This window comes from Apus apus, chromosome 7 (genome assembly GCF_020740795.1).
Source record: "Apus apus isolate bApuApu2 chromosome 7, bApuApu2.pri.cur, whole genome shotgun sequence".
NCBI classification, from domain to species: Eukaryota; Metazoa; Chordata; class Aves; order Apodiformes; family Apodidae; genus Apus; species Apus apus.
Genome location: NC_067288.1, coordinates 20,738,935 through 20,758,377, shown reverse-complemented (window position 1 = coordinate 20,758,377; position 19,443 = coordinate 20,738,935). Strand labels below are relative to the sequence as shown.

Genomic DNA, 19,443 nt, shown 5'->3' with positions numbered 1-19,443 from the left:
TGATTTGTGTTCTGAGTCCAGTTGGCAGCTCCTTAGAAACAGGCACAGGAAGGAAAGGTCTGTTGCTGACAAAACAGGAGGTTTTAACCATGCCAAAATGTATCCCCTTCTGACGTAGTCAAAAGGGACAGCAGGGTGCACAGATCACAGCTTGTTGCAAGCATTTCAGATATGAAGAAATGTGGGAAATTTTAAGCCTTATCAAGAAAAATTAAGTGTTGCTACATTTTTATAGTTTAAGCAACGTACAGAAATCCCTAATACCAAAATCTTCAAAAACAAGTAGAAAGCAACTGGAATTTATCTGCAGCCACCACAGCAGTGAGTCATTGCTGGCAAATGTGTATAACTATTTCAACAGCAGGCCTTTTTCAAATGGCCTCAGAGGTCACACAAAATATCCTGTGCCACAAACAGAGGCATTTTTCTCTTTTCTAATTCCATGGCACTTGCATTATCAAATTAAAATGCCACTCAGATGCCCACCACAGTGTTTCTGCAGAAGAACAGTAGGCTGAAACCCTCACCAGTTTGAGTCGTACAGAACACCAATTAGAGCCACGTCCTGATGGCACGGCTGCCAACTGCAGATCCCTCAAAGACACTCTGAGCCACTAAAGCCCAAGAGGCTGAGCTGTTAACACTTCTGGGATGTGACAAAGTTCATGATCCAGACTGCCAGAGACTGAACGATTCTCATAAGCCACTTGTAGCTGCCATCTCATATCATTGAACATTTGCTCATCTCCCTTCTTCTAGCCACGTACTGAGCCAGAAGATGACAGAAAACTAGAAATGGGTGCTCCACATTATAAAACCATCTAGGGACACATTTATTTGGTTGTTTTCTTCAGATCACATAACACACACCGTCATTGCCAGCATGCTCATAAAGACAAGCCCACATTAGGTGTTGATTCAAAGCAAAACATTCATAGGAGTCAGGCTGGATACAGCCTTGCTGCCTACTGCTACCTCAGGAAGCTCTCCAAGCTAACATTTATTTTAGATATTTTTTTAGTTAGAGCTGGGTTTTTTTTAATGCAAGATTCAGAGATCTCACAGAGATTGTCCTTCCATAAATCAGACTGAAAACCATCCGGCAAGATGCATCCCATACAGAACTATACATTTTCAAACAAATCCAGCTTTGGAAAATTGTACTGCTGTTAACAGGTACACAGTTCTGTAACAAAAGTGTACGCTGAACTGAAGTGTACAAATAAGCATCTCCTTCATATCTAATGACAAGGTTCTTATTACACTGCTGCACATACTGCTACTTCTTGGATTATCTTGCTTATTTCCAAATGGAAGAAGCACTATTCCTGAAAGCACATTCTGCAAAGGCTGCCTGACAAATTACCAAAACATGGTGCACAGCACTACAAGGGCTTACAACAGGTTCTGGTTTTATAATCCTGAATGCTGCTTATAACAGATGGGTCAAGAACTATGCCCCAAACCACACAAGTATTATTTTCTTAGTGCTTTACTACTAAATAGCTTCATCTCACTGGCTCCATGACTGTACCTGGAATCCAAGGATCACATGGAAAGCCAGGGCTAGCAACACTTATGGCACAGAGGTGCAAATCTCTGCACCTCCCAGGTTCAAACACATCTCTTCCAGCTCCTGATTCTCATGCTCCTAGTTAGTGAGAGCACCAGCTACACTGAGGGACTTAAAAAGCTAGTGCAGACAGCAGAAAAGATATAATTAAGATGACACTATGGAGCTGTAAATTTTGCTCAGATTTTGTGGAGGAAAAACCCAGTAAGATAAATTTATCCAGGATAAAGGACAGAAATAATTAATATTCAGTAACCGTAAACATCTGCAGTTCTTAAAAAAGTATCTGCATGAGGTTGAAGTTGCAGGGAAGTAATTGGCTTACTGCACTAAAAAGAAAATGCAGTCTTGTTGTTTTTTTTTCCCCTGGCTTTACTCTTATGACACAAGCACACATCCTGAATTCTTAAGATCGTCTGTACTCCTCTACACTGTTGTGTGGACATCAATCTCAGTAAAATTTCACAATTTGGATAAGCTAAAAATCCAGCTGCTTTCAGAGGATTTAGAAAAAGTAACAAGACTTTTCCTTCTGCTTGCATTTGGCAGATGTGTGTCTTCTTCTAATCTCAAATATGAAAACGTCACCATGGTTAATTCCTGCATCATGTTTTGATCAAGGACAGCATGTCACCCTCATAGGACTGCAAACTAAATCCATTAAAAAAAAAAAGAAATTAGTAACACAAATTCAGTGTCTGGACTACTAAAAAAGCTGTCTGTAACTAAGCTCATGTAATTGAATATCACAAAAACTACTTTAAGAGACAGATTTTGCCGCTTTGCCTTCCACATGGAATTTAAACTGTGGATTGTAAAAATTGAAAAACTACATCTGCTTGAGATCATCTTATTTGAGGACTGATTACTCTTGCACACAAAACGTATACTGATACATTTCTGAAATGAGGAAAATTAGTTATTTGGCAATGTGCTCTCCAGGTTGACCCTTCGCCTTGGAGTTTCCTTCACCTCAGTCCAAAACAACCTCAGTCTTATAACTATACAGCAGCTCTATAAAGATTATGTCATGATACCTGATGAATGAATAGGAGATGTGATGAGAACATAAAATGAAAGGCAAGTAAAACATTGTGGGTTTTATGAAGAAACAAGGAAATAATATTAGCAAGCAACTTGGGCAGATCACTAAATCAAAGCAGTTAATGATGAGACCCTGTATCGACACCCCATGAGATTTAGGGCATTTTATTTCAGATAGGACTCTAGTCAGATTCACTGGGCTAGATGTATCCATCATATCCATAACAAGGCTCAATGGACTTCGGACTCTTATGTCCCTAATTAAATATTTTTTAATTTCATAGACTCCTAGAATAAAGCTTTCAGTTTAGTTTCCTCCAAACAAGCCCAGGAGTACATTTCAAGCAGCATTCAGAAAGAAACAATTATGGGATTTGCTTCAAAATTGCAGGACTGCTCCAAAGAATACACTCATGAAGACGCAACCAGATTGGCTAGGGTGTACAACTGTTTGTATTTTAAATAATATCAAAATATTTTTAATAGCATTTGTTTTATAGCCTAATAAATTACTTATACCCTAAAAAATAAAGAGCTTCCAGTCCACAATATTTTTTTTTCCATAATATGTCATAAACATATAAATCAACAAATCCCACTTAAGGGGGAAATCCCCTAAACAAATCATAAACCATCCTTCCCTTCCAAACAGGTAAGAACTTCTAAGAGAGGGATGAGAAACTGAGTACTCCATCAACTCTCCTCCTCATTATAGACTGTCAGTCTCACAGCAAATGCTTCCAGTTCACTTAAGGGCACGGAAGGCCACCTTTAGCTTGTATGCAGCACTTACGCTCTCCTTCAGTTACTGCTGTTCAGTCAGAAGAAGAAAAGTCACCGAGGTCACTGAGAACAGCAGCAGCCTTCATCTGTATAGTACTCAATTCCCCCACATAAAGAACAGTAAGGGACTGAAAAACTGTACTTGCATATCTGACTTTTTAAGTAGTCATGATCACCATGTCATTTTGCCTGGCAGAATCTCCTTGAGTGCAAGACACTATGGAAAGATGTGCTGATGCACCTTCTTCTTGGTAAGTGGCTGGAGCTCCATGTTCAGCAGGAGCAGTGTGGGTTTGGAAACACTGAGAGAGACATTTAAGGAGCTCTGATTGCAGCTGTTAGATGTTCCAAACTATGGCTTAAAGAATCATGCAGCCTGATCATGTGGTACTTACTATTATTCTAGTTCCAGCTGAAGAAAAACTAAACAGTGAGGAGATAGAAAGAGGAAGAAAATGCTAACAATGAAAGAGACAGGAAATGCATCTGTCACACTATAGCCAGCTAAATAGATGTAAATATTTTCAAATGTTGCTTCAGTATGTAAGCAAATTCCTCAAGGAAGTTGCATGACTGAATAAGAGAAGAGATGGTCCAAATCCCTTTTTCTAAAAAGATATGATGCATGCTAAAAAAAATGTCCTGTTCTGCTTCTCCACCAAGAATTGTGGCTTCTCGTGAAATTAATTTCTTAACAGCGAAGATAATCAACACATACTTTAATGTATTTATTTGGACTACTCAAGAACACCAGCTGAAGAAGATTAAGTTACATTCAACTGGCACAGGAAAACCAAGTTTTAAAGCCATTCCACCTCCACAGCCCTGAGTGACGACGCAACACAAAGTCAATGCTGCCCTTTGGGAAATGCAAGTCGGGCAGAAAGACACTGACAGCTGAAATCCACTAACACTGGTAATGCCATTCACCCTCTGTGACATGTCATCTTTGCACAGAAGTGCTGAAGAGGTTTCCATCCACAAAATAGGCAGGAGAATCACACTCCCTCACTAAACTCCATTCCTGGTCTTTGACATACCAAGAGGAGGAGAAAAAAGATTAAATAAATAAATAAAAAATTACCCCCCCCCAAATATTCCTATCCTGTAATTAGACCATTAGGCAGGAGAAGGAATTTCGTATTAGTCTCAACAGTACCAAATGTATAAACATCTTAAGAAATACAATATAAGTGTATATAAGAAATACAATATAAGAATATAAGTGATTTGTGCATCAGAAATGACTGTATCACTGTATTGTCTCTCACAGCTCACTGAATACAACCACCCTCCCTGGAGCTTCTCAATTAATAGCCTTTCATCAACTCCTAAAAAACGTGTTGGGATCCTTGTGGACAAAAGAATCAGAAGTTGTCAAGTTACTTGTTTGTTTGTTTTAAATAATAAAGAAACTAAATGCTGAGTTTATAAAACTAGATTTATCTGCATCCTTTGAACCCAAGAAAAATCCAGGGCACATTTTGTAGTGACTTCATGTGCATACTCCTCCAAGTACTGAGTAATATCCCGATATCCTCATCTCCCTTGGTTTATATAAACTTCCCCCTTTTTCCAAAATTTCTCTGTTACAGTTTACCTCTAAGACTAGTAGCACACAGAAAAATCAGAATTGTGTTAAAATCAACACAGATAAGGAGCAAAGAAAACAGTCCACTTGAGGGGTTGTGTTTTTAAAGAAACACGGCAAGGAGAAAACAACTGGCTGAAATTCCAGTTGTTAGACTAAACAAGAAGCATGAAATACAGAAATTTGATTTTCACAGAAGGCAGCTGTTTACCAAAGAAATCAAACAAATAAAGATGACTGCTCCCTGAGTTTTTTATTATTTATTAAACTTTGGACAAAGAAACTTTTAATGATGAAATAACTTGCTGACAAATATAATTCCTGAATGTGAATTATTGGACTTTTATCTGTTCCAGTTTCCACAGATGCAAAATTACAGGTCCCATTCTCAGTAATAAGCATCATCATTCTGGTTTTACTGATAAGAGATGAGGATGAGTTTTTTGAAGATGGGACATGTTAGGACTCACTTAGTAGGCAATAAAAACTCTCTCAGCAGCCAGTTTGGATTCCTACCTGAACTGCTTTCTGAAATAGCTGTCTAAAGAATGTCTAAATAAATGCTGTGTTCCCAAAGTCAGAAATGATAGTGCTCCCTAATATTAAAACATGTCATTCTCAAAGCTTGCAAAAATTAAATGCTTTGATTCTATATTTAAATACTTCTCAAAACCTCACTGTTAGCACAATGGCCATAAAGAGTGAGTCAATTAAAAGTCTGATGGGAAATAAAACACTCACCTATCACATCCATTTTTGGCCAAACAAAAGAGTGCAAGAAGATAAATTGAAATGTCATAATTTTGTTGCTGTAACCCTTAAGTCTTCATCACCAACCCTCATCTGTTACATCTACAAACAGGCAGTGCTTTCTTTGGATTGGGAACAGTGTTTTCCTATTTGTAGTGTAATGAATCTAGCAGTGAAAGTTCAGCAGAGACAAGTCCTAAACAGATGAGGATTAATAATTCAGCTCAATTAGAATCCAGGAATCTCCTGCTCAGACTAGCAGGAATCAGTCCATCTAAAAACAAAGGTACTTCCCTAAAGCCTACAGCTGTGGGGAAAAAAAATATCAGCTAAGAATTCCTGAATCGTCATAGCTGAAATTACAGTTTTTCATCTGTGGATACTGCAATTTAGTAGATTTGAGTGTTGAAATCCAGTGCTTAGCAATTTTAAATGCCAAATGGGAAAATCAGTTACACTATGGTTTTAATCATCAAATCTTCCTTCTGAAAAATGTAGTTCATTTCATTGCAGAACACAGCCAGGCAACAGAACACTTCAGAGAAACTCACAAGGTTCAGCTAGATGCAGGAGCACAGCAGAATGCTGTGGAAAAGTCCAACAGTGATTTATTATTGACTATTCCCCATATCATTGGAACACCAACCAAAATTATCCTAAAGACAGTAAAACTTTGACAAAAGGAAGCATTTGTTTCATGTAATTTGCAGTTAATCAGTAGATTGCTTTATGTCAGTATGTTATAGAAGCCAGATGGGATCAAAAGCTATTAAGAGGTATAACAGCATCCCTAACTTGGGAATACCAAAGCTCCCTCTTCTTGGAAGCTAGAGAATGACACTGGAGGAAGTCTGCTTCACACTGGTGTATTTTTCTCCTTCCCCAAACAATTTTAGAGAGCACTTTCAGACAATTTTAGAGAGCACTTTCAGACAAGACATTGGGGTAGGTGAATCTTGAGTGCATTAGAAAGGGTGTGGGTGCATTAGAAAAGGTGTGGTTAGTAGGTCAAGAGAGGTTCTCCTCCCCCTCTATTCTGCCTTGGTGAGGCCGCATCTGGAGTATTGTGTCCAGTTCTGGGCCCCTCAGTTCAAGAAGGACAGGGAACTGCTGGAAAGAGTCCAGCGCAGAGCCACAAAGATGATGGAGTGGAACATCTCCCTTATGAGGAAAGGCTGAGAGAGTTGGGTCTCTTTAGTTTGGAGGAAAGGAGACTGAGGGGTGACCTCATCAATGTTTACAAATACGTAAAGGGTGAGTGTCAAGAAGATGGAGCTAAGCTTTTTTCAGTGATGACCAGTGATAGGACAAGGAGTAATGAATACAAATTGGAGCATAGGAGGTTTAAGGTGAATATCAGAAAAATTTTTTTTACTGTGAGAGTGACAGAGCACTGGGACAGGCTGCCCAGAGAGGTTGTGGAGTCTCCTTCTCTGGAGACATTCAAAACCCGCCTGGACGCCTTCCTGTGTGATGTGCTCTAGGTGACCCTGCTCTGGCGGGGGGGTTGGACTAGATGATCTTTTGAGGTCCCTTCCAACCCCTAGGATTCTATGATTCTATGAATCTTGGTCTGGCCTTTTTTATTTTCCCACAAAGGAAGTTCAGCCCTTTCTGTTGCAGTAGCAGAGCTATTGCACAGGCAACTGGCAACAGGCAAACCTTAGGGGGACAAATCCCACTTGGAAAAAAAAGAAAAAAAAAAAATCTTCAACAGGAACAGTTCACAACACCCTTCTTTTACACGTTCTTCAGTAACTTGGCAGAGGTAAGGGTGATCAAAGACTGCACTTTAACCTTATCTTTGGAAGATGTGGACAGCCTGGGAAGAAATATCAATTTAACTCCTCTTAAAAAAACAAACAAACAAAAAAAAACCCACAAAAAACACACAAAAAAAACCCCCAAACTGTGGATATGGGCTTTAATTTTACTTCCCCCCCCCACCAGGCTGGACTGAAATTGAGAGGAAAAAAATTACTGGTCAATGAATAAACTGCATTAGATGATACATAGAGGTGACCTCACAATTTGGAGTGTATTTTAACAGTGGTTTTACAAAATGTTGTTTATAGTCATGAGGCTCTAATTTTTTCCTCTCTTCTTTGTGAAGAAGTACTCCAAAAAACAGTCTTCACTGACCTATATTAGAGACAGCTGTAATGAATTCAAACAGACATCCATCTAACAAGTATCACACTGAAATCTTAAGAGGAAGGCTATATATTAGGAGGAAGATGTTTCCTTCAGGAACCTTGCTGTAAATACAGAACATAACCCTGACCTGGAGGAATCCTTGCAGATACTGTGACTAAACATGCATTCATGAAACTAACAAAAATCCAAACTGCTTTAGGGTAAATAATTAAGAATACCCAGCACCATTAATAGTAAGAACAGCTGCAGAGCCACCCAGATCAAAAACCTCTCCTGTTTACTCCACACATTGTTCTTGTCAATTTTATTCTCCTAAGATAACTTATTTTTTTCCCCTCACTTCAAAGAGTAGCTGCTTGTCTGAAAAGGCCATCAACCAACATCCAAACTGCTATAAGTAACCATGATGAGTCAGAGAATAAAGTTTGTTGCAAAGAACTGTGACCACCCCAATCAATCAGAACTTTCTTCATCTTGTATCACTCCTAACTTCACTGAACATCAGTCCTGCCTCAGAAGGAGGTTATTCGTGGCTCTCCAGAAGAGTATACGCTGAAGTGGTTTTCTAAGATGTTTGGTGTACAGGTCAAAGGAGACTCCGTGGTTGAGCATTGAAATAGGTTTCACTTTTCAACAGGACAAATCCTATCCTCACCTCCTGGTTAATTCAAAACAGCAAATCTTCACAAAAATCACCTGAGCCTGGGTTCCATGATGATAACACACAGCCTTGAATCTGGTACAGATCAGAGTCCTCAACTCAGTCAAATGACACACCCACCATGGGGGATTTCTGACTTCAATGTATAAAAGAAGATGAAAAGGAGCAGGAGGAAGGCACTCAGTGTTTTGTAGCTGTATAAGACACTGCTCACATTTTTCAGGTCTTCAGATTAGTCCTTTTAAAGAGCCAGGGAGAAGGTTATTCTAAATAGGAATTTAAAAGTCTGAAATCAAACAGAAGTATTTGAACACATTCAATATGCAAATGAAAAACATCTTGCTTGTTGACTTTTCAGTTTATCCTTCTTTAACAAGCTAGAGCAGATTGCATGCCAGACAAGGAAGAAACAGCACATACATGTTCTTTCAGTTTTCTGTCCCTCCCTTTCTGAGAGATTCTTGTTGCTAAGAACAGCACTGGGGCTGCAGCTAGTGTCAGGAGTAGTATTTCTGCCTGGTTTACATTTCTGCTGAGAAAGAAACACATGAGCTTATGTGTAACATATGAGTACAAAGTATTTCATAAAAGTTCATGTTTTAATAGTATGATTTTCTCAAATGCATCTAGAGAAAACCTCATCTGAGCCTCACAATTTAATCAAACATCCATAACCTCAAAAAACATCTTACAGCAATAATTGCTACACGACTCCTCAACATGGTACAGGAGACACAGCTGTAAGAAACCTTTCTGCTGCAAAGTAGCCTTCTTTGTGTCCTGTTCATTGCACTGGGCACCACACACCACCTGCTCTCCCACTAGCCCTTGTCCGATTTGGGGTCCTTCACAGTACTTTTCCAGTGCAGACTTGTAAAGGATATTAGCAATAACTTCATGCCTCCTCAAGGAAAAAACATATTCTAAGTTTATCAACCTGATCTAAGATCAGTCCTATAAGAAATTTAAACAGTAAAATAAAGCTATTTTTACAAAGCAAGACTTACAGTCAGGTTTCCAGTCGTACAAATGGGAAGGGAACAAGTAAACACACCTCTAGATTCTATTTAACAGGGTTCCATCAGTGTCTCTCACCTAGAGTTGCTCTAGCCCATCATCTCTGTAGAAAGCTAAGGATCATGGCTTCACAGCATCTCCCTAACTGGCAGGTCACCATCCTTCTCAAGCACAGCAATAAGGTTTCCTGCTTTCTTTAAGCATAAATGAAATATTGTTTTCTTACATACTAGATTATAATCACAGCTGTTCAAAGAATGTCTTGGTTTGACTGTCCTTCCCCAGCACACAAGAAATCTGTGTTTGTTCCACCAAACTCTTTCCTGCCCTGATGACCTACTATATATGTTTTTTAAATTTATGTATGGCATTCTTAGCACATACAGACAGTAAAACTTTGATGTATCTGGTCACATTACAGCAATGTAGAAGACAAATTTAGAGGCAGATGAAGTAGAGTAAGCTGTGTTTTCCATACACCCCATTTAAAAAAACCTCCTCACAGCCAACTACAGAAAAATATAAATGAGGAGCTGACAACTAAGCTGTGTCTAGATACCATAGCAAGAGTGTTCTTCAGAGTAAGTAACATGTTTCGGAGGCAGGCTTGATGAACAGAATATGTTCCCTTGCTGAAGTACATTTGAATTCTAGTCCAACCATCAGATGAAGCTTCTCTACAAGAGTTCCAAGGGGAAACAAAAGGAAAATAGATTTCTCTGTGGAGGTGGAACAGCACTGGCCTGCAAGAAGACATCTATGGTGAAGCCAGGCAGGTGCAGAGGAGCTGATGCGTGGTGATCACATACATGCCTTTGGGATTTCCAACAGAAGTAACTCTTGCATCAGTTTAATGATAAGCTCACAAATGCTTTGATTCGGGACAGGCAGCAACAAATCCCCTGTCTCTACAACGTGTTCTGGTATTGCCCATCATGAAGCAAGTACCAAGAACACAATTATGAACATCAGTGTTTTAACATAAGTCCATATCAAAACCCATGATCCCACAGAAAATCTAGTTCTTGCAGTAAACTGTGTAGTCAGCTACAGCTGGAATGAGACCAATTTCTTTAATGGTCCTAACGCAGTATTTCTAGCCTCTTTAACTGAAGTTTTGGGAATTACCTACGCTTACGTAGCCCCATCCACTCAATTTCCATAAATTATTTAGACAGCAAGAAGTCCTTTGTAGGAGGACATTTGGTAACTAGAAACTTAGCAAGTTTACCAGTGCAGAAGGTGGCCAACACTAGTTTGTCCTTTTAAGTTTCAGAAAAGTTTTCTGAAGGAAGAACATGAAGTGTGGCTCTTCTCCCTAGAAGGTAAAGCCCCATGTCATTTATGAGTTTATAAATAATCCCTAAATTTGGTTTTGCTGCTAAGTAAATTTACCTTTCTGTTAATGCAATAACTGCAAAATTTTTTGCTCAAAAAAGTTACTAGAAACTTGTAACCTTAACTCCTCTTAAACCATACTCACCCCAGAAAAACAAACCAACAATTAATTAGATTAATGCTACTGTGGTGAAGAACTACAAAGTGTTTCACCTTACAGATATGGATGGCAAAAATAATTAAGCCTTTTATTTACAGGCTTATTAGTGTTTATACTACTAGTCTGGCTGGTTAGAAAAACACAAAACATGCAAACCCAGCCCCAAAAAGGAACATATCAAGAAATAAATCAATCTCATACATACCAGGCACTTCATGGACATTCACTTCAAAAACAGGCCCATGTAACAAAAAAATGTTTCCGATTTAATATGCATAGTATTTGGAACTATATGTATTGCAATTAATTTGTTTTTTTGTTGGTCGCCCATATTGGCCATTATATTATTGTGCTCAGAATCAAAAATGAGCTGAAAAGCTTATGAGTCATTCCTTTTTGCTTCTAAAATATCTGTATATCAAACATCTGCCAAGAAGATGGAGAACCCCTAGTGTTTGAAGATTTATTAATCATCTCTAGCAGTCCAAAAAGTCCTCAGATACTCCTTCAGAAGTTCTTGCAAGAATATTTTCCAGACATACCAATTCTAAAGCACATAAACTTAGCTATCTGCTGTTGATTTTTTGTTGTTAATATTTTTTTTGTCTCTAACAGAAATAATTCCATGTATTTGCTGCACTCTTCTACCTTCTCTGTAAATACATTATCACTCTTTTCCCTTACACTCCTGGTAAAACTGTTTTTCCATTAATGTTTCTTTCTTATGAAAATGAATATGTTGGGTCAAAAACTATAAAATTGCTCCAAACAATGCCCAGCCACTCATATTTTTTGCTTTACATTCTTTTCCCACATGGTTTGGTTCATAATTACTTCCAGCTTCAGGAAACTGGCCTTTTTAAAAGTATCAAACATAAGTTTTTTTACTTTGTTTACACTTAACAAATCAAGTAATGTATAAGTTCTGAGAAGCCAGTAATTCTGAGTTCTACAGTCTTTATCTTCATCAACTGACACAGGAATCCCAAAGTTAGATAAGAGAGACTTAAGTGAGAAATCCTGATAAGAATATCAAAGGCTCAAAATTGAAAAAACCTGAAATTATCTAAGAAGAGGAAAACAAAACACACACACACAAAAGGGTGGGGGGGAATGGCAGTTACATCAACCCAAATGTAGGAGGTTTGATGAATGAACAACAAACAGCCCAGTAATTGAAACGCTGTGAATAGTTTGGTTTCATTTGCTTAAATAAAGTACTCAAACAATTAGTACAGATGGGAAGACATTAGGTAGAAGAACAAGAATTAGAAGTCAAAGAAAAAAATCTGAAGTAAAAGAGAATAAATAACCAACTGCCAGGAAAATACCAATGTCATAAGGTATGCTAAGCCTTGAAATAATATTTCAGAAAAAGCACCAGTACTCTCTTGGCTGCCATGGGCAGAATTGCTCCATTTAGCCTGTGAGACACTCTTACTCCTGCACAGGCAGGACAGGAGATCACTGGGACTTCCCCTCTCAGGATATCAGAAATACAAAAAACCAAACGGGAAGGGAAATAGGGCACAAAGAAATCCCACAGCAGCAGGCATGGGGCAAGTCCAGCATTCCAACACGTTTATTGCTTATTTTTACAGTGCTTAATGGCAAAGTACCACATATAGACACAAACTGTTCCAAAGCAACCTCCCACCCTAGAAACAAAATGAGGGGAAGGGGCTCTGTTTCAGTCCTCCATTATTAAAGCTCTCAAGTAAAGAAATCTCAACAAACAGAAGTAACCCAATCTGTGTTTCCCTAGCCCAAACTCCCTCCATTTTTACAGTCTTTTCAAAGTCTAGATCAAGTTTCGCTTGAGTTTGCAGGGTGAAGGTTGTTATTGCTGGCTTTCCGCCCCCCCCCCCCCCCCCCCCAAGACTCTATTTCTTTGTCTTTTCTTTTTAAAGTGAAGTTTGAAATTATCACAAATATTAAAAAAAAAAATTTAGTGCAATTCCCAGATCTACACAATATTAGAAAAACATGTAAATAAAAATTGCCACGTTTAGCAAAGTACAGAGGCCATTGGAAGAAATATTATTTTAATTAAGCACTGCCTAAAAACTCCCAAGTACTCAATATCAAAATATATCCATATCTTGTATAAATACAGTATATTAACCATGTTAGTAGTATGTTATTGTGGTCAACCATACTGATCTCCTAGTCATTTTTCTAATTGAGAGAGGTAGCAATTGTTTTAGCCTTAAAAAAAAAAAAAGCTTTCTCTCTCAAGTTAACACATTACAATACCCACTATCTTTTTGTTTAAGTGAAAAATTATTCCAGGGAGTGGTTCTTCAAACTCTGGGATGCTTCCTCCATCATTCAGCAACTGAGATTCTAATATCCATAGTTTAGAGCTGAGTGTGGCAGCAGGTTAACAGATCCACTGCCGCCCAAAGGGAACTTTTTTCTGCCTGTTGTTCAGAAGCATCAAATCATCAGTGTAACTGCTAAAGTACTTTTGAAAAGAGCTTTTCAAGGATGAGTTTGAACTGAGGACAGAAGAAGCAATCCTTATCTTCCATCTTGCCAAGAAAATGGCATGTTGGTAGAGTAAGAAAAGCTGGTATAGAAGTATGGGGGCAACCATTGCAAGGGAAGAGGTCCAAGAGCACACAGACTATTACAAAAAAGGAGCTTTTCATATGCACAAGACAAGCCAATCTATGCTTGTAACATGCCAAGGTATAATCAAAGTAATCATTAAGGTGACTAAACCACGTACTCACAGAGTAGTAAGTGACAGAATAAAGAATGACCATGCCACCTTCAGCTGGGCCCACTAAATACTCATTAAGATGCAATCTATAAGTAACTACATGGTCATAGCTGATCCTCCTGCAGATATTTCCTTTAATTCATTGCAAACAAATTCTAACTCAGAGAATGATTCAGAATTTGTAGTGAATGAGCCTCTTGTTTCTAGGACCTGGCCAGCCTCAAAGAACTACTACAATATAAATATTTAATAATAATAAAAGCATGCAATCCTTTGCCAAGCACAGATGTTGGAAAGTGACAAGAAATCTTGGCATTTGGTGGCACCAAGTAATCCCTTGGCTGAGTCACTCACATGATCGATGACCGTAAATTCTTCAGGAACTATTGGCCCCTCCAAGAATTAAGACCTGTGAATTGTATCCTGTATTTTGTACTTTTCTCTACACAACCAAAGTTGGATTTTATTCTTAGAGGCTTAAATATGGTAGATGGTTCTGCTGCTTGGAAAACCTATCTACCTGGAAGAAACTGATGCAACTGGCTTGTATTTGTACTTTGGGCATATTTTTATATTCTAATTTTGGTAATGAAGTTATGGTTGGTACAAGCATAACTAAAACTAAACTCCTCTTGCAACAGATCTTTTCCACTAATCTGGTCCTGAGGAGCCTCACGTCTTGTTCTGACTAAGGAAACAACTAATTAATAAACTCAGTTGCCTGTGCCTATAGATGTACTCAGCTTTCCATTCATCCTGTATTTCACTAACAATCCCTACCTGGATACCATCCTGCTTTTTAAAAAGGCAAAAGGCTTCTCAAAGAAGAGTTAGCCTAAGCACAGGCAGCAGAGAGGAAGCACCTTCCTTCTTGATATTCTCGTTTCTGACAAGCTCAGAAGAACAAGACATCTCATCAGACCAGTCATTTCCATGAAGCACCTGTGAAGTACCTTTGAAACTTGACATCCGCTTCCAGATGAGATTCCCGGCCAGACCAGCCTCCCTAATGCTATAAGGCACACAGCAGATGTGCAGCTCTCACAGAAAAAACTTCTCCAGTACTTCTGAGAAAATCTGGTTTCCTTCCCACTTCTGTGAAGTCAAAGAGAACTAGCAAACAGAACTCCTGCATTGCTGTAACCACAAAATGACATATTATATCTGAATAACGTGCCCTGGATACCTACAGGGGAGAGGACACTAAAACCATAATAAATGGGGAAAAAAATAGAAGTAAAGGCAAATGGACACATTACTATTTATTCATGCAAAAAAACTTCCCTTTGCATAATTCAGTTTCAAATGCAAGTCAGAGTATTTAAGCTTTACTGCAGATCTACCTTTGTAGAAAGTGTTAAGTCCTCCACGTTGTTAGTTTAAATTATATCAACTAACACTCCTAGGGACAGACTTCGAATAAATGGAAGATTAAAGAACAGAGAAAACTAATTGTTGTCCCATGTTCTTCAAGTCACACAAGACTCTCACATGCTGTGAATTAAGTGAACCCTATAAAGTTATGATCTGTAGCAAAATTCCACCAGAGTGATTATATCGCAACAGAATTAAATTATTTCTGCCAATAAAGTCATCAGTGCAGAACATATTATCCCTTTTAACTCTAAGCAAGCTTTTTTTAGCTAGAAAGTGCTTCTACAACAGTATCATCTTGATTAAGAGTTGCATAAAGCATTTTTAACCACCAAGTTCCACTGACTTCACAGTCTGTACTTAAAAACACATTTGGTACCCTGACCACACATGATGAACTTGTGAAACAGCAGCAAATTCCTCTCGGCTGTCACCCATTTTCCCTTCAAAATTTATTTAGTATGTTTTATTGTATTTTCATTTTTTTTTGCCTAGCTCCCTGTTGAAAAAAAACCCAAATAAATCAGAAAAATTCAGCCTGGAAGGGAACTCTGCAGGTTATCAGGTCCGTTCTCCATCCTTAAAGCAGGGTCAGTTTTACTTCCACAGGAGAAAGGCACACACAAACAACAACCACCACAAACAAAAACGCCCAACCTAAACCCAAGGAAGGACAATTAAACTTAAAAAGAAAAAGTTATTTCATCTATGGAATAGTACTTGTTTTCTTTGCACCTCAATCTAACCTCATAATATTTATTTTAATAATGATGATTTTATGACAACTCTTTCCAGAAGTTAATTTCATCTGATCCACTTTGAAATCAAACATGCACATTTAGGGGGTTCTAGAAATATATATATTTTTTAAGTAAATAACAAAACCTTTATTTAATCAAAAAGAAGGGAGAAATTTAACCTTGGGAACATTTTAATTAAAAAACGTTAGGGTTTTGGAAGGCCTCCAGCAGGTAAAAACGTCACTTGGCCTCATACTAAAGTATAAGAAGGAACAGGCTCAGTCTCAGAGAGCTGTAATTGAAGTAGATAAATCAGCAAAGAAGAGAAAAAAAGATGCAATGGTGGCTTGAGGGGAAGGAACTCAATGGGACTTGCTAAAAGCAATAAAGAAAAAGAGTGAACACAGGAGGAGGAATAGGAAGAGCAAGACTGAAGCAGTGGTTTGGACACAGCATGGACTGGTATCCAAAGCTGGTATGACAGTCAATGGGCACGTTTAATAAATCAGACATAACAAAATATGTAAAGTAGTCTGGAAAAAAAAAACCCAAATCACACTACTTAAAAGTTTAAAATTATTTTTCCCTTACCAACACCAAGACATTGATTCAGAGGTTACTTGCCCAGTTTACAATTTCAGACTAATCTCTTTACTTTGACTTCTACATGTATAAATTGAAGAGAATGCATTATCTCATCCCACAGTGTTGTAAGGATACATGTGCTATTGTCTCCAAATCACAAGGATGTCCCAACACAGAAAATTCAATAAAGAAAATTGGTAACTCTGCAACCAGCATGGGTCCAGGACAGCATGCAACAAAACCCACACAGAATCTACACTAAATGAGACCAGAAGAAAATCTTCACCATCTATATTTATGCAGTAAATGCCATTCTTCCTGCACACTGAACAAAATACAGAGCCTTCACAAAAACAAACAAAATCCCCACAGTATTCCTTTTTTCTCATACATGCCCTTTCTTATACAGCATCTTTTTTTGCCATACCAGTTACCACAGCTGAGTTTAAGTACTCAGCTTCTTCTGTAAAAGAAGCTCCTATCTAGAGACTCATTTCCTGCAAACTGACAAGGATTTTATTTCATTATGGAAGCTCCTAAGCTGCTCAGCCAAACTAAAGCCAAAACTTTAATGTTATACCCTGTAAGCACAATGAAACTTTCTAAACATTCAGGATATTTTTTATATTAACATGATACATTGTACAGGGGATGCATCCTCAAGTCATTCAAAACCACTAAATTGCTTCAGTGCCTTTTTAAGTAGTAGAAGGTTTTTACTAGTCTTTTTGCTCCCAATATCAACAATTGCACAGGCTGCTGACCTCAGAAACAGAGCCGCTAGTGACGCCTAGTGTTTAAGAAGCTCGGTTTGACTGACTCATGTCAAAAAGCATGATGAGTATCACCCTTCAGCAGTTTGTTCTTCTTCTGCAAATGGTCATGGTCTTGTGTTGAGATTCTTCCCACTCCATTTTGTAAAACAAAACAAAACAAAACAGTAATATCCATTTTTTAAGAAATATAAACTTGTAAGCATTCCAGTAAACTGCAGATATACATCCTCCTGCTTTCAAATGTTTGATAACGTTTTCCCTCATTTGGAAGATCACAGTCGGATACGTAGAGCACAGTGACAGGACTGACAGTCATGGCTTCAGGTGGACATTTATAGCCTCTTGATCAGTCATTATGGAATTAACGGAATGAACCACAATCCAAGCCAGCCAGCAAAGCTTAGTGTAAGGAAAGTCATCATAATTGCCAATTGTTGCAGGACTTGGCAGTCCCAGGTAGAAGCATATAGTTCAGTGAGTCAGCTGCACAGGTGACATAAAAGTTGTAAACAACAAAAATCTGTAACTACAGAGAAAAGAAGAGTCCTACAATTCTACTTACAATTTTGAGTCCAGGTTCAGGAGAAAGCCCAGTTTGTCATACTCTGGAAAACAAAAGCAAGGGACACAATATCATACAAACTGCAAGTTTCTCCTCTGCAAAAGGCACCAAAAACCAAACAGCAGAAGGTCTTTATGGAAAGGTAATAATTATTTCTAGTTGAAAATATCTATAACATAATTTCCCATCACTAGCAGCTGTTATCACAAATTATGGTTACTTCAAGGTATTCACAAATTAACATTCCTGAGTCTCCAGGAAACACTTCAGAATTAACAAAGATATCTGTAGTCATAAAAATAAAGCACTATTGAAACCATGCCTGCAGTGATACACAAAGCTCTCCTGCCAGCAGTAGAAATCAGTTTGCCAGCAGTTTGCATGAACTCTCCTCCTAGGTCCTGATGTGGTAGAGCTTAAAAAAAAATTCTTTATTCCTTGTGCATTGCAACCTACAACTTCATAATCAAGCAGCCCATCTTCAAGAGAAAGTCACTGACATTTGCGAACATGTCTTCAAGTTCAGGTGACATTGTTCAATAGGAAACTGCAAAGTCACAGTTTATGCCACAAAGAGGAAACAGCTACAAAAATAAAGTGACCAGTCAGAACATCTGCAACTCCTGTATACAACAAGCTCTGCATTCAGTATCTTTGAATACATTGTGATCTTGTAAGTCAAATACCTCATACAAAAAACCCCAAACTATAAAGAATTCACATGAGATACATAAGAACAACTAAAAGGTGTAGTGTTCTTCTTGTGTTGGGGTCTCCTCACACTGCGCACTACTGGGTCTCTCTACCACACGTTAAAAAAGCAATACAAAGAAGTTAAGCCCTCCAGAACTTAATAACCAGGATGTCTTAAAGGAAACAAAAAAAATCCCACAGCCTTTTAGAAAGAGCTCAGTGGGAATAGTTTGCTTTTCTTATGAAACATCACCAGAATTTCTGCTGCAGTAGTTTACCTCATGAGATCACAAGCTCTTCATGCCACCACTTACCAGCAGAACAGGAAAGCCTAAACATGTGCCTAAGACAAAATAATTGCACCAGATAGGTCAGTGCAAACTGTGCCACTGATTTCAATCCCATTAAGATTTAATTTCCAAGCCAAGGGAAGAATTATGTTTGACATAACTTAGGAAACAGATGTTGCAGAACGCGTGTGCACTTGATATTGGCAACTACTATCTGTTCTTTGCCAGCATCCGTGTGCCACCCACCACCCCCATTGTACTTGATGCGAGAAATGCACCTGTGCGTTTCTCCTCTGCTTTCCATATACTGACAGGTGTGTTTCCCCCATGTGCTGCTTTCCTCGTAACTTCCTCCCAGTTTATTCCTCCTACAATAAATTATTTCCTGTCCAACCTTTCCTCCTCCGCATGTAGGATCATGCATAGGAAGGTATCCAGTCAGGGGAAAAATATGCCTTCAATTTTTAATAACCCTTAATCCTTCCAAAACCAACATCCATACTGAGCAAACAGCAACAGAGTTTTTTAATTTTTTTTTTTTTTTTTTTAGTAGTAGTAGTAGTATTTTTATTTTATTTTTAAACACCTACAGCCACTGGCCAACCTGTCATCAATCTTATC

General features: G+C 38.3%; 1 protein-coding gene across 7 annotated transcripts in view; it reads right to left on the bottom strand.

Moving 5' to 3' along the window:
• ST3GAL3 (ST3 beta-galactoside alpha-2,3-sialyltransferase 3) overlaps positions 1-19,443 on the bottom strand; it is a 174,327-nt gene that overhangs the window by 110,970 nt on the left and 43,914 nt on the right. For all 7 annotated transcript variants that reach the window (XM_051624980.1, XM_051624982.1, XM_051624981.1 and 4 more), the window contains one exon: positions 17,840-17,882. In XM_051624980.1, coding sequence (XP_051480940.1) covers positions 17,840-17,882 — 43 coding nt within the window. The remainder of the gene's footprint in view (positions 1-17,839; positions 17,883-19,443) is intronic.